This window comes from Phalacrocorax carbo, chromosome 1, assembly GCF_963921805.1.
Source record: "Phalacrocorax carbo chromosome 1, bPhaCar2.1, whole genome shotgun sequence".
In the NCBI taxonomy this organism is placed as follows: Eukaryota; Metazoa; Chordata; class Aves; order Suliformes; family Phalacrocoracidae; genus Phalacrocorax; species Phalacrocorax carbo.
Window position 1 is genome coordinate 173483475 of NC_087513.1, and position 15273 is coordinate 173498747.

A 15273-nucleotide genomic window follows, 5' to 3' on the forward strand; every position below is an offset into this window, starting at 1 on the left:
TATAGTTTGTGTAACATTATGCATGGGCTTCAAAAACTCAATTCTTTTATGAGGGACTTTGAATATCAAGAGCTGTATTTATGACAGTTTAGTTTCCATAGAGAGGTATTTATGAAATGCACATTAAAATCCGTTGCCATACAAAATCTTACACACACTTATATATGTACACACATATATGTGTTTAATCAACAGTTTGCAGTCTCCAAAAATAACCACCTCAGTCTGTACTACACTGAAGCATGAACACAGCAAATCTACACATAGACAAACCAGTCTCTTTCTAGTCATATTGGAGGATTACGGGGGGCGGAATCACAGTGGTTATGAAACGGTGGGACAGACCAAAAGGCCCCACTGAGACAACACACATTTATATCTATAGGCCATGCAACTAATCATCATTGGAATTGTCACCTAAGCCATCAAAATTAAAGCCAGTCTGCACGTGTCCTAATAGGCTTCTAGAAACAATCTAATCAACTCCCAAAAGCATAAGGCTTAAGGCTTTATAATGTATAAGAAGCATTAGTCTGAAACCTACTGGCTGCTAGAGGAAGCCCAGTAAACAAACATGTTAAGAAAAACAGTATCGACATTAAGACATGGTGTTTCACAAATACAGCTGAGGACAGTTATATTCTTTCTACATCTCTACTGTAGAGAGAAATTCATATTCCTTCTTATGCCTCTTCCTGTTCAAAAAGAGACAAGTAGGTTCAGTCAGACACTAAGAACAATAGGTCTAATTCACAATATTTTTTTATGACAAGGGTGGTGAAACACTGGCACAGGTTGCCCAGAGAGGTGCCCAGATGCCCCATCCCTAGAAATATTCCAGGTCAGGCTGGATGGGGCTCTCAGCAACCTGGTCTAGTTCAAGATGTCCCTGCTCATTGCAGGGGGGTTGGACTAGATGGCCTCTAAAGGTCCCTTCCAACCCAAACCATTCTATGGTTCTATGAATATTCAGAAGACTCTTACCCTAAACAGCCCTCTATCTGTATAATTTCAATAACAGGACTTTAAGCCCTACAGGCATAAACAGGATGGAGGATTTTTTCATTATTCTGTTACTGCAGTGCTTCGTGCTATGAGGTGCAATTCTTTCTGCACATTTGTATCCAAGAAATGTATGGGAGTGTCTCCATGATTAATCATTGTGGCCTTCCCTTGATTGCCTTCACTGGGCACATTGTTCTGTACTATTAGGGTCTAAGACTACCCCTCGATATGAGCTGTGAATACCAAGCCTGTTTTCCTTACTCATTTGTTTTCCCCATGGAAGTTATTTTCAGAGGAAGGAAAAAGTTGAAATCAAGATCCCCAAATTATTTCAAGTAACAAGCAATCTCCTCCTCAAAGAAGGCAGACTTACTGATCTTCCCTCCTTCACACTAAATCCAACCTATACCTTTCAAAAAGGGTACTAGCTTACGTAGCTAGCTTCCCCAGCTCTACCCTTCTGCAGGAGTCCTGAAGACCAAAGAAGCCTACACTTCATAGGTCTCGGTATGGAACAGTCCAAGAAGATAAATTGTGTTTTGACAAGGAGTGGTAGAGGTAGCTCGGTAACAGTCACTGAGTGGAGGGGTAGCTTGGTAACAATCACTGGCAAGACATTTTCTTGCTTCTGTTGACTGCTTTTATCTGGCTGTCTTCCAAACTGCAATCAGAGTGGATCAGCAGTTCTTAATATTATAAAAGAGTGACACAGAGGCAGCCTCATCTAAATATTACATCCACATCAGGGACACATAAAAATCTATGTTAAAAGATTTGAATAAAAAGCCTTTAATGCTGTGTTGAAAAGTCAATAAAGCAAAAGAACAGCGTTCTAGTATTCAAGCTAAGTTAAGGGCATAAAAACAGATGGTAAGTTACCTAGCATGACTCAAGTACATTGCTTGGCGTCGAACATCTTCCGAGTCAATTTCCACAGGATTTATTAGAGCAAGCTGATCAATAGACCACCTAAATTTTCCTGGTGTCTAAAAAAAGAAATGGACATCTTAATGCTTGCTAGTCTAAAAAGACAAAAATAAAACCACAGGACAAATCTCAACGGAACAATGCAATCGTAACTTCCATGTAGTTTCTGCCAAAGACAATCAAAAGAGTTTCTATTTAAATGATCTACTCTAAAAAAATGAGTAAGTCAATCAGGCTTCTTTATCCTGGTAGTGGTATTACAGTGATTTACAAGACAACATAAAGTGGAAGGTTACAGCTAATATTTATAAACTGAGGTATCAATTCCTTCTCAGTTTCTGGGGACAGATCTGCTAAAGATACAGAACTTGGGATAAAATTTAGTTGCTTCTAGATTGCCACAATCAAAATTGCAGTTCCATGAAAACCCACTGGCTGTGCCTAACCCAAGTTACCCAAATGGTAGAGTAGCCTTCCTTACACCTCACATTTCCAAGAAGACTGAGGAGTTGCAACCCCATATGCATCCTGCAAAGTCTTCCTTATAATGCCATGCACAGTGCACAACAAAAGCCAATTCAGAAATAAAGCGGCTTCACCCCTTTATTTAACATTTAATTACAAAATACTGTTCAAATATGTTTGAAAAATGATCTACCAAGCAAGTCTTTTTAGTTTCGTTAGCATAGCCTCGTCTCTATTGCTTATCAGAAAATAATTCAAACTGCAAACCAGAATGTAATTTGCAACTAAAAAGTGTTATACATACACAAAATCATGCACTTGATTCTGTGATATGCAAACAGCTCATAACAGAAGTGCAATTTTTACTTGCATCTAGCCTGTTTTGCATGGAAGTTAGGAACTGGTTCTTTTCCACTTTAAGTGGGACAAGAACACCACACCCAACAATTGTCCTTTATCTATTTTCAATTCATTTTGGCACTTAGCGGGTATATGCTAATCTACTGATACACCTAACACCTAAAAAAAAAAAATCAAAGTAGGAACATTAAGTTACAATGTTAGTACTAAAAGCAGCACACTCCTGTAATCAGAAGAAACATCAAACGTCACAAAAATTCTTTGGCTTAGTGTATAAATTGAAGTACACTAAATAAAATACACACTTTAATGCATTTCAAAATATTAGCACTACATCTGTATAGTTACAGAATTTAAGACTAGATCTTACAGATGAGGATTTTGTCGATTTAAAGACTGAAGGACTGGAGACAATCTGCTCCTGAAGAGTATAATAATCATTGGGACTTTCAAAAGGATTCAGGACTGTGACTCGTCCTGGAGTTTCAGGCGTTATCTGCATTTTAGCTTCTTTTGTATCACCCATAACACTAAGCTATACCTGGAAAAGAGAGAGGGGGAGGAAAAATGAAGGGGGGGGGGGGGGGAAGGAAATTACAATTTTGACTTTTTAGGGTCTTCCTAAAGGTTTTGGGAAGAGATGGATCTGTCATTTTGAAGGATGCAGAAACATTTAAAAGACGAACAAAACCAAAGTTAGGTTTGGCTAGGACCTACTGACACGCGAAGCTGATAAAGAAGGCTGATACGAAGAAGAACTAAAAATAGAATCTATGAAAACAAGACAAGAAAGGACACTGAAAACGCGATAAAAAACAAGCAGCCAATAACAGAAAAAGCGACCAGAAGAAACAGACCAGCGATGAAGCCCAAATACCCTCCTGGAGGGCAGCTCGCACGCCAAGCGCCAGCGCTCAAGGGCTTCGGAAACGAAGAGGCGTTCCTGGAAGGCGGGTGGCACAGGGCTGCCGCCCGGGAGCCCCCCGGTGCCAGCCAGCCCTCTACAACCCGCAAGCCAAGGGGCCCAGAGGGGAAACCGGAGAGCGGCCGCCACAACGGCCATAACTAACCCCTCTACCCCCATACGCCCCAAACGGGCCCACAGCAGCCCCAGAGCGGCTCCGGGAGACGCCATCGCTCCCTCCCGGAACGGCAGGGGGAAGAGAAGGGCCGCGGGTCTGCCACCCCCCCATGCCGTGCCCCAGCAGCCCCCTCCCCTAGGATGGGAAAAGTGACAGGAACCCCAGGGAGCTGTCCCCGCTCAGCCCCCTTCCCCCGCCCTCCATCAGGGCGCTGCCACCGCGCCCCACCCCGCTCCCCTCAGACCCCAGCAGCCGTGGCGCGCGCAGCCGGTACCTGCTGCCGTTACCGTAAAGCGACAGCGCCTGCTCATGCTCGCTCCGAATCACAACTCCCGCCTCCGCCGCGCCGGGCGGCTCTTTAACTAGCCCCGCCCCCTCCCGGGCTCTGCCCAATCGCGAGGCGCAGTCTCCGCTGCCAGGCCAATGGCAGGTCCCCCCTCCCTCTCCCCTCGCTCTCGAACGGGCCAATCGCCAGGGGAGCAGCTACACAAATTCGAAAGAGAGCGCGCCCCTTTCCTTCCGGCTGTTATGGGAGCGGGTTCTGTTCGCGGTGTCACGTGGGGAGAGGGGAGGCAGGGCGAGAGCATTTGAACGACGTTAGCGTAGGAGAGGGAGAGGGGCTGGAGTTCGTTCCGCTTCCGGGTGCGGGGCAGGGGGCGGTGCCGGTTGGCGGGCTGCTATGGCGAGCAACGCTGCCAGCCTCAATGCGGTGCGGGAAACCATGGACGGTGGGTGCCGGGGAGGAAGGGGCCGGGGCTCCGGGCTGGGGGCCTCTCCTGCGGGGAGGGTCACGGCTTGCAACTGCTTAAGCACTGACCGCGTAGCAACTCCTTTTTTCTTCATGTAACGCCTGAAACGCTTCAAATATGCGTGTGGTGCTGGTAGCTTTGAACCTCGTCTGACTTCTGTTTGTTTTTTTAATTATCTGTTAAGCATTTAAGTTATTTTAATATTTGTAAACATGCGCATTTGGTATTATTTCCCGTTGTTTGAAATGCTTAATGCAAATTATGTCACCTGGCTCTGTGCATCTTGGACTTAAACCGGAGTGGAGGAAGCACATGCAAGGGAGAGGAGGGACCAACCCTGTGGTGCTGTAAGTGGCAGCGCCTCAACTGATCTTGAACCCATTGCCTTGCTCCTGTGGATTGCTCATGTCAGGAAACCAAAGTCAATGACTAAAAACAACCCACAGCAAAAATTGTGAGAAGGGTGGTCAGTGTTAGAATAGTTTCTGATACAAAAAGACTGCTGCTGTTGTGGGATGGGGAATGTGAGTGAAGTGGCACTGGGATTAGTGGGCAATACTTCAGAGATTTATAAACAGTGAGAAATGTGAGCAGGGTGAGTTAAGATCAGGAGTTGCTTTGGGCCCCCCAGTTTAAGGACAGGGAACTGCTTGAGCACGTCCAGCAGAGAGCTACCAAAATGATCATGGGCTGGAGCGTCTCCCTTATGAGGAAAGGCTGAGAGACCTGGATCTGTTCAGCCTGGAGAAGAGAAGGCTGTGGGGGGATCTTATCAATACTTATCAATATCTAAAGGGAGGGTGTCAAGAGGATGGGGCAGACTCTTTTCAGTGGTGCCCAATGACAGGCCAAGGGGCAATGGGCACAAGCTGGAAGACAGGAAGTTCCACCTCAAGATGAGAAAAAACTTCTTTCCTATGAGGGTGCCAGAGCAGTGGCACAGGCTGCCAAGGGAGGGTGTGGAGTCTCCCACCCTGGAGACATTCAAAACCTGCCTGGACGTGGTCCTGTGTCCCCTGCTCTAGGTGTGCCTGCTCAAGCAGGGGGGTTGGACAAGACGGTCTCCAGAGGTGCCTCCCAACCCTTACCACGCTGTGATTCTGAGTTCACTTTCTCTTCCAGCCTGACTATGGGGAATCAAAGCTGAGAGGGTCAGGAGGTCTTTCTTAGCAAGGTGTGGAGCTAAACTCTGGTATTCTATGGAATGGCTATGCTGAAAGCTTAGATGGATTTCAGGCAGAGTGGAGAGCTGCCAGGAAATATTCTGTGGGTTGTTAAATAGGAAGACTTTCTCTGTAAATGCCTTAAAGAGGGACTAGGGGCTAGGGAGTGTGTTTAGGGGGGTGTTGCTTTGTGTTTGTTGTTTTCTCACAATCTTCCTTTATATTATAGTTATGGCTACTGTTCCATAAGATTTTCTTAGCAAACACCTTCATGGGTTGAACTGGCATAAAAATTAGTCTTTCAGCTGCTGATCTACCCACTCTGGTGTGCTGCTGGCCAGGCAGAGTAGCAGGGTTATTATGGCTGCTCTATGTCAGGAAGGTATGACCATTCTGTGCATATGGAGGGAGATTTGTTTGGGAAGGACAGTGATTCTAAGGTCTTCTAGCTGTTCATGACACCCACCCTCTCTTCACTTCTGCAGGAATGTTTTAGATGGGAGGGACAATATGCAAATTTAAAGACAAAGTAAGACTTTTGAGAACTGATGTGGGAAGTGTACAGATGTAGGATCTATACAGATGTATATTTTATTTTGGAAAGGCATTCATAATTTAATCTTTTCTGAGGTCAGGTGTTTTTTTAGAGGAAAACAAATGTCCCTTAACTTAAAAAGACACTTGCTCCTTAAAGATTTACTTAAACAGAGTCTTAGAAATACTCTCATGTTTGAAATTTCACTGCACTCAATAAATTCATTGTTTTGGGTTTTTTACTGTTCAAAATAACATTAATCTTTTGAAATGTCCATTATAAGAATATTTGAAGTGCTTTGGTGACATAACTGAAAACATAAAGCACTGTGATAGCTTTGTTTGTGTGATTAGAATTTTCTTGATGAGGATGCATCATAATCAGTAGAAAAACTATTTGTAGGATAATTTTTTTTAGACCTTTTAAAACAGAATATGAAATCTGTGTTGTCTTAACTTACTGCATAAGAAATAGGACCTAATGGAAGCAAATGGGCTGGTATTAAAAAAAGTGTTGTTTTATATCTTTAGTAGTTTAGAAAATTGAGATAAATCTAGATTCAGTCATCATTCTGATATCTAGAATGTCAGCTACAAATAGGAGCTGTTCTCTGCAAAATTGTTGTTAAAAGCTCAGATTTTTATGGAGAAACTGCTACATCGCTCTATCAAAGATGCTGCCTCAACACCTAAAGATATTTCTTATTAGAAATGAGTGACCACAACTCTTGCTAACATAGGAAACTGGAACTTATCTTTAGTTAGATTTACTGCTCTGCCTTCAGATATGTGACATACTTAGTAATTTCATGATAAAATTTAAATGGTTAAAGTAAGAATTGCTTATATCTGGAAAGCTGTTGGTCTGTCTTAGTTCTGTAGCTCTTAATGTTCAGTGGCATTTTATTGCAAATGCATCGTTTGTTGTTGCTTTATCTGGCTGTTGAAGATGCTTTGGTGTGGCCAGGGTGTGCATGTGTAATGCCTTCGGGGTGGTTTGCTTTCAAGCCAGTGGAGACAGAAAGTCTTGTTGTGAAGAAGGAAGCTGCCCCTGTGGCTTGCAGCCAGGGATTTGGTCTGACAAACTGCTTTTGTGTCTTAAACTTGTGTGTACTCTTAATCCAACTTACTTGTGTGGGCTTCAAGAGTATTATCACTCTCCAGAGGGTTGTTTTCATAGCTTCTGGCATTTCCCTGAGACTTAGTGGAATTGGCTGAATGCGTTAGGCCATCGGTCTCTTGGCCGGGGTGACTCTAAGGGTATGTCGTTGGTGTGCCAAATCAGAGTATTTTTGCAGCTGCCAAGTGGACAGTAGTCACTTGCCAGGCTGCTTTTACATGGTAAGAAAGACCTTCCATTTGCCTATCCCCTTGCTTGGTGGAGGTTTGATTACAGGAGCAGTGTGAAAAACATCTGTTCAAAATCAACTTGTGTTGCTAGGGACTTAGCCTCTGGATGGAGAGTACTGTAGCAACCAGAAATAATATCTCAGGTGGTCTGTTACATATATAACAAACTGTTTTTGAGAATCAAAGAAAACGAGTGTTCCAGGGAAGGTTTGGAAGGGGAGAGAGCCTTGTTTCTGCAGAAAGCTGACTGGAATATCCTTCTACAAAAGGTTTCATACTGACATGTGGCACTGCTCTTGATTCGAGTCACATAAAAATCGGTGTTGCTTGTCCTTAAACCAGTGCCAGTGTTAAAGTCAGGTTTAGTTTTGGATGGAGGTGGCTAGAAAACTCTTGATGTTCTCTGTAAAAGCTTTAAGAATGCACTTCCAGCCCATGTTAGTAGGGCTCTGTCAGTATCTGGAGTTCAAAAGCATGAATTATTCTTACAGCCTGCCTTTTACGTAAGTGGCAAGCATGTTAATTATTGAATTCTTTACTTATTTTTTTATTTTTCAAAACTCATTATCCAGTATTAAGTCTGCTGAACCAGAAAAGCATGGTGCTTGTGTTAGAAGCTGTGGCTTCTAGTTGGTGCTGGAAAGCTGAACACAGATGCTGCTGTTAAAGTTCAGACTGCAAGAGCTTTCCACAACTGCCATGTTCACAGGCTCTACTGTAGAAATCAAATGTTGATGAATAACATTTTTAAATCATTGAAATTTCAGAGTCCATAGGGGCTAAAGTGCTTTCATTTTTCTTGTTGCAGTTCTGTTTGAGATTTCAAGAATATTAAACACTGGCTTGGATATGGAGACGTTGTCTATTTGTGTGCGGCTTTGTGAACAGGGGATAAATCCAGAAGCGTTATCATCTGTTATTAAAGAACTGCGTAAAGCTACAGAAGCTCTGAAGGTAATGCTTTTGCTTAAAAAGATTATAAATTTGTTTTTGAGTCAGTTGTATGTTCAACTTGCTGTAGTTCAGTTTGTAAATTGTATTTTAGGATATGACTCACGTTTAAATCAAGGAAATTAACTGTTCAGTAGAAAAGGCAATTAATATAACTGAATGGAACACAAAGCAGGAGTAAAATCTTTTCAGAAATAATTACATTAAGTCTTCTGAAGTGGGGGGGCATCAACAACAAAAACCCACAGATTTTCATTCTGGGCATGTGTAGCCACCATTTGCCCCTGATCTGCATCATATCACAAATAGATTGCTACTTTCTCTTTTAACCCATATCACCTCCTTTCTACAACCTCAAGCCTAATAGTATGCAGCAGTACTTGTGAACAGGTACATGCAGCTTGCTGATGTGATCTTCACATAATGTGGTAAAAGCAGTAACTTGTTCTTTGAATCCTTCCAAAGACAAACGAGGGGATTTCGTGGTGTGTGTATATATGGGGCTTTTCATAATTCAGCATTTACCTAAATTTAGCTAACAGAGAGGACAACTGTGTTGTTTTTTTTAAAAAAATCTTCACTTGCCTTTAAAGGATTTTAATTCTTTACTGTCTAGCTAAACATCATGATTTTTTCCACTGTATCTTATTTGTTTACTTCTGGGAAGGTGGAGGGGAAGCCTCTGTCTAGCCTGCCTATCTCTGTCCTGGAAGACTGCCATTCTGAATCTTAGAAAATTCAGCTTACAGATTTTTGACTAGATGAATGCTAGTCTGGGCTATTTTTCACTGGTTTTCAAACTTTTTACTTCATTTTTAACTTAACATTTTTTATACTCATGCTCATGCATATTTTCTCATGCATATTTGTGTACATGCTTAAATGTGTGCATTTGTATGTGTTTAATCATATCTATATAAGTAATTGAGGGCTGGTTAACATCTTCCTTTGCTTTTACTGGTTTGTCATTCCCGTTGCTATCCTTTGATTGTTTGTGCCATAAGTGGTTTAAAATCTACCAGTGTCAGTCTCCAACCACTGTACTTTGGCTGGGTTGAGTTTTTCAGTGATAAAAATACTTACTGGTGACCTTGATCAAATAATTGGCAGTGTGATTTATGCAGTTATGATTAGTGTCATTCTTCTAAGTCAATAATTTATCTGTATGAGTGGGAGTAATTACTATAAATTGTATAAAGAAGGGAACTCAAACGAAAAGAAATCATGCATTTGAGCACTTGAAAGCATTAGAGTTAAATGTATAGGATACAAGCTGCTCAGATGCAGGATATACAATTTAACGCAAGCAGACAGTAATGGCTATGTTAATAAAGGCTAAATGCAATTGACTCCTTTTAAAATAATGCTATTAGAGAACAACACTACACATCTTAATTTTAATAAGTAGCTTATTTTTAGACTTAAGTTTTCTAGGTAAATTAAGGTAGCTACAAAAAAAGATTAAAATTAATCTACATGGTGTCTACTTCTTGTAATAATTTTTTTCTGTTTCTAGGCCGCTGAAAATATGACAGGCTGACATGGGAGATTTCTGTGAGAAGAATGCCAAGCTAAAGTTAACAGAGGCTTTGAAGGGTGCCACTGTTGAAGAAAAGTGAAATAAGTGTGTGTGCATGAAGGTTTCAGAATATTTCTGTAATCTTGAAAAGGGTGATGTATAGAATAGCTTTGAAAGGTTTTTTAATAAGTTAGGTTCACCAGTAGTCTCATTACTTGGTATTGTTGTGAACTATTTGTGAATATAGTGCAATTGCTGCTCTTTGGCATCCGGTATTTTTTAAACCATGTTAGGTACTGCACACTTGCTGAACTTACTAGTGTGTAGCAACGAATATTGTTATAATGAGTATAGCTTTTTAATGCATCCTTTAGAAGTGCTAATATATCCTGGTTTTTATCTCTTGCTTTGATGAAAAACTACATGTACAATTTTAGTTTTGTTTCATGGATCAGCTAGGAATGAGGCCCATCCTGACTTTATTTTAATTAGAGTAAATCTCAATCTGAAAGTAAGAAATAAAACACTTTTGATAATGTAGGTAATGATTGTCCTTTTGATTCAACCTGCAGGAAAAAGTGTTTTTAACTTGGATAACAAAGGAACTTCAGTTATCCCTGCAAAAATGTGTGTAAATTTAAATTCTAGATTACATGGAATATTTTAGAGTTCAGATGCTACATTTGTTCTGACTACCAGACCTAAAAATAAAGGCTATATTGTTACTTCCTAGTCAAAGCATATATGAAGATCATCGGAGCTGGTTGATGGGAATCAGTGAGTATTAAAAGGTCATTTGCTATAGGAGTGTTTGCTCATTCAGCACTAGGAGCCTTCACTGATGCCAAAACAAGTGTTTATAATATATCCAGTAAACTGTTTATCATGTTACTTTCCAGTAAATATCCTTGCATTGAGGAATTCTACTTCATAAGGAAATGGTTTCTTGTATATTCTTCACCTGCTGCTATTTAAGCTTTTTCAGTTTTTTGTTAGCATGGTTTCAAGGTATAGTGTTAATGGAGGGTTTTTTGGGTCCCAAGGTTAATAGGATGGAGCACATTTGGTAATGAACCTAGAATCTTAGTTAAGCCAAACCTTATATTTGTGCAGAGAAAAAAGTTCTTTCTACTTTAAGGTTTACATCGTGTGCGCTTTACGTCATAGCACTAGAAAAAGTGATCAAGGAGTCTAAATACTTCATATTGCTGGCAGAGAGAATAGAAAAATATTTATATTACACTGAATCACTCACCATTATTTCCAGTTAGCCCGGCCAAAAATAAAAGAATCCAGGAGGATGCTGTGAACTTCTGGATAACCAAGCTGGGGGACTTTTAAGTGCTATCAGTTTGCTCACTTGTACGAACGCTTAAAATCCTTTGTGAATTGGTGTTGTAACTTCAGATTTATAACTTTTGAATACTGGGTGTAATGTTTTTTGAAAAGAGTTAAGGTATCTCTACTATGAGAAGATATCATCAATGAAATTTATCCTAGGAAACCTGAAAACTTGGTAAAACATCATAAGAACACCAGGTCAGATCAACACAAATAAGCAATTAGCTCTTCTGCTTAACTTTACCTAGACTTAGTGGTACATATCAAAAATGAGAAAAGATGAGGGCATTCTTGCTGTTTTCACGAGCCATACCTAAGTCTGAGTTCTCACTTGTGAAAACTGAACCCTGAAAATTTTGTGTAAGCTGTAGGAAATGTGCCCAAAATAATTAAGAAATCCATGTTTCTGCTGGTGCTGTTTTCCTTCATTGCTAGACCTTTTGGGCAATACAGGAATTCTGATGACTTCCCTTGAACGTCACTCTTGATTACTTTGCATTTATGTATTTCCAGGGTTTTTTCTAACTTATTAGTTTGATTTCAGTTTTGTTTCTACATACTTGAAATGCTTAAAACCAGCTTGCAAATGCAATATAAGAACAATTTATATGTAATTACTGATCTGTCCAGTAATTTGCACCTACCATTTTACCATCAATAAACTTACTGGTTTCATGCACTTAGGCATTTGCTGGTGGAGCATTTGTCATGCAGAATTATAAAAGCAAGGCTTGTTTTTGACATTCAAAAGCCTGATTTGACAGATATAAAACTAAAAATGCATCGTGTTCATAATTACATGGTACTAAATGGTAGCATGGGTTAAACTTAATAGTTCATATTTACAAAATTAAATGCAAAACTTAAAAGGTTGAATATTTAGCATATTTGGTCTGAAAGCAGAGAAGAGATGTTTCTTAAAACTGGCAAATCTGTGGTTACCTATAAAGCCTATATGCTTTTCCTCAGCATACTTGGCAAAGTTTCTTACAAAATAGGAACTGGAACAAGAGAACCCCTGATCACTTGATTTGGGGTACCATCCAGAACAAATGCAAGGAATATTTTCTTCTTTCTGGTAAGAAAAAAAGAGGAAAATCCCTCTAGTAGGAAGTTTCATACTGGAAATGTTTCTGTGCTGTAAAATGAAAGTCTATCATTTCATTAGCATCCCTGGTCTGTGAATGTGAACATTCAGACTTAGCATTGATGGCTGAGAAGCCTTGACTGCATTTGTAGCACACAACCTTCTACTACATTTAACGGTAAGCCAAGCAAACAGCATGTGCTTTTCCTCTGTGCTCCTTACATAGTCTTGGAACTCTTGAGAAGATAAACATAGGAATAGCTATACAGGTTCTGACCAAAGGTTTTTTCTAACACGCAATAGCCTCTTTTGTAGTCAAAAGCAGATGCTTGAGGAAGGAAAAGAACAATGCAAGCACATTTGGTTCTTTTCCTTCTGTGTTCTCCTAGCTTCCAAGTGTCTTCTATTCCAGGCTTTCCTGAACATCATATGGTTTGTCTATTTAGTAATCCCCAATGCTGCTTTTTCCATACTTGTCCAGTTTCCCTTGGACTATATACACTTCCTGAATAACAGCAGCCTTTACCAATTGATGTCTGTTGCATAAAGAATTGCCACTTCTTGTTTATGTTGTACCTGATTTTTTTCTAGCTTAATTTAGTGTTCCCTGCACCATAAACCTTTACCGATTGTGCTTGTGCCAGTCATGATTCTGCAGATGTATAACACTCCACCTTTAAATTTCCTCTTTCCTAAGCTGAAATGTGTTATTTAACATATTCCTTGGTGGACTAAAGGGATAGAATAGCCTCTGTATTTATTGTCCTTTAAAACCTTTTTCTGGGCCTCATATACTCTGAGAAGGGAACCAAAACTGTATGCAGCATTACTCATGCAGTTAAGTACTGGCCTCTTTGTTTAGTTTCTTGTTCTTTAGTCCTTTTCTAGTAATTCCTAATATTTGACTTGCTTTTTTGAACTGAGCACTGAGATGTTTTCATGGCATTATCTATAGTAACCATGGGATCTCATTCTTGAGTGGTAATAATAAGCTGAGAGGCTGTTTCGTATGTGAAACTCTGGGGGGTTTTGTCTCCATGTGTACCATTTTTTTATTCATCTATGCTGAATTACATCTGCTGTTTTATTTCCTAACCAGCCTTACATCTTTCTGCAGTTCTTCAGTTTGTCAGTAGTCTTACTACCCTCACTAACTTTATCATTGGCAAATTTTGTGGCTTTGTCCCTTTTTTGAGGTTAATTATGAATAGGTCAAGCAGCACACGACCTAAAAAAGACTGCAGAGTGCCATTGGTGACCTATGGCAGAAACTGACTGTTTATTCCCATTCCTTTTCAGTGATTGTGAATAAAATGCAGTCCTGCCTACTACTTAGTGTCTCATTCTAATACTGAGTACCTTTAGTGTCACACATAGCACAGCTGTGAGATGTAAGCATGATCATTAATCCAGTCCTGCAGAGAGCATGGCATTATAGATAACTTTCAGGATTGATGACATTTGTAATTATATAATTACATTTTAGAAATATAAACTTAAGTAAGAAAATAACTTCACAGGGGATTGTAGAGTACTAAAACAAAAAGGCAAACATATGATCCTGGAGTCTCCATGGTAACATTAGGGAGCCTTTGTGTCTTAGGCAATTATGTTAACAAAAAATCTGTTAATGAAGAAAAAGTTTTTAAAATGCTGGATGCTGATTAGGCTGAGATGCTTGACCTAATAGAACTGTATCCATGAAAAGTGTATGTATATTGTCAGCTAATGTTCTTTTCCCACCTGCTGGTCTCCAGCTGAGCAAGTACTGGTTCAATCATAGGCTGACTTTTTTGAGTCAATCAGCTAGATCCCTCTGAGATGGACTTGCATGCTGCTGTGGGCACGCTTTACTCCAGCGACTGCTCCCAGCAGGCTGCACCTAGTTGTGTCCTTCCATTCTTCCACAACATTTCTCACTTTCAAATGCTTCCATCTACTTTTACATGCTTATAGTTGAATATACTTTGAATTAAAAGTACAAAACATGACAGTAACCTAAGAATCGGCAGTGAACCTATGTATGTGGAGTGGCTGTAGACAACCTGCTTTAAAGAGAGCTAATGCTCACCATTGGGGCTTTGCATTACTATGCATGATCTGAGCTAGGGACTTAGGCATGCCTTTAGTAGTGGAGATTCAAATCTTTGAACCACAAATATTACTTTAATTAAAGTCTGGAAAACTGAAATTCAAAGAATGAAAAGTATGCCTAAGTAATTTCAAGCTTTAAAAGAACAATGGTAGTAACAGAGAATTGAAGACCAGTCACATAGCATCAGCAGCAGCAGCCAGTGAACTGGTGAACTTGGGGTTTTATCAGCAAAGAATGAAAGAAAAAAATGTACTGAATTTCATTTGAATGTTGTTTAGTAGAAATGTTAGTGGGCTAATTTTTTTATTATGGACTTACATGTGAGATGTTGATGAGTATACTTCAATTTATGCAGGACAACTTTCACTTAAAACACATCGTTGGTGGTGTTGAGTAAAAACAGAAATGTCCCATGTTGTTACCTGTTTTGCTGTCTTGTTACCTTGGGAGTGAGATTTGAAAAAAAAGAAAGCAAACCTTTTAAAATGTAAAAACCAGAGTCTCAGTTCTTGAAAAATGGTAAATTGAGAAGGATTTTTGAAGCACCATCAACTGCTACTTCACTGTGAGGGTTTTGTGAAGTTGGAAGAGGAGTTCCTGTTAGACACAGAAAATAGGTTTACCAAGTAGAAGTGGTGAAGTAAA

The 15273-nt window shown here is 40.1% G+C and overlaps 2 protein-coding genes across 10 annotated transcripts in view; one reads left to right on the top strand and one right to left on the bottom strand.

The window, feature by feature from the left end:
• Nucleotides 1-4197, bottom strand: part of BORA (BORA aurora kinase A activator) — a 38602-nt gene extending 34405 nt beyond the window's left edge. For 6 of the 9 annotated variants that reach the window (XM_064440758.1, XM_064440756.1, XM_064440757.1 and 3 more), the window contains exons 1-3: nt 4114-4197; nt 3128-3298; nt 1885-1991 (exon numbers count right to left, since the gene is read on the bottom strand). In XM_064440758.1, the coding sequence (XP_064296828.1) occupies nt 1885-1991; nt 3128-3283 (263 nt within the window). In that variant the 5' untranslated portion in view covers nt 3284-3298; nt 4114-4197. The remainder of the gene's footprint in view (nt 1-1884; nt 1992-3127; nt 3299-4113) is intronic. The other 3 variants (XM_064440753.1, XM_064440759.1, XM_064440760.1) reach the window with 3 other exon arrangements.
• A 224-nt stretch (nt 4198-4421) lies between these two features.
• MZT1 (mitotic spindle organizing protein 1) lies at nt 4422-10837 on the top strand. Its single transcript, XM_009504734.2, has 3 exons — nt 4422-4567; nt 8444-8589; nt 10103-10837. The coding sequence occupies exons 1-3, from the start codon at nt 4519-4521 to the stop codon at nt 10124-10126; spliced, it is 219 nt and encodes a 72-aa protein (XP_009503029.1). The 5' UTR covers nt 4422-4518; the 3' UTR covers nt 10127-10837.
• The last annotated feature ends 4436 nt before the right edge of the window (nt 10838-15273 follow it).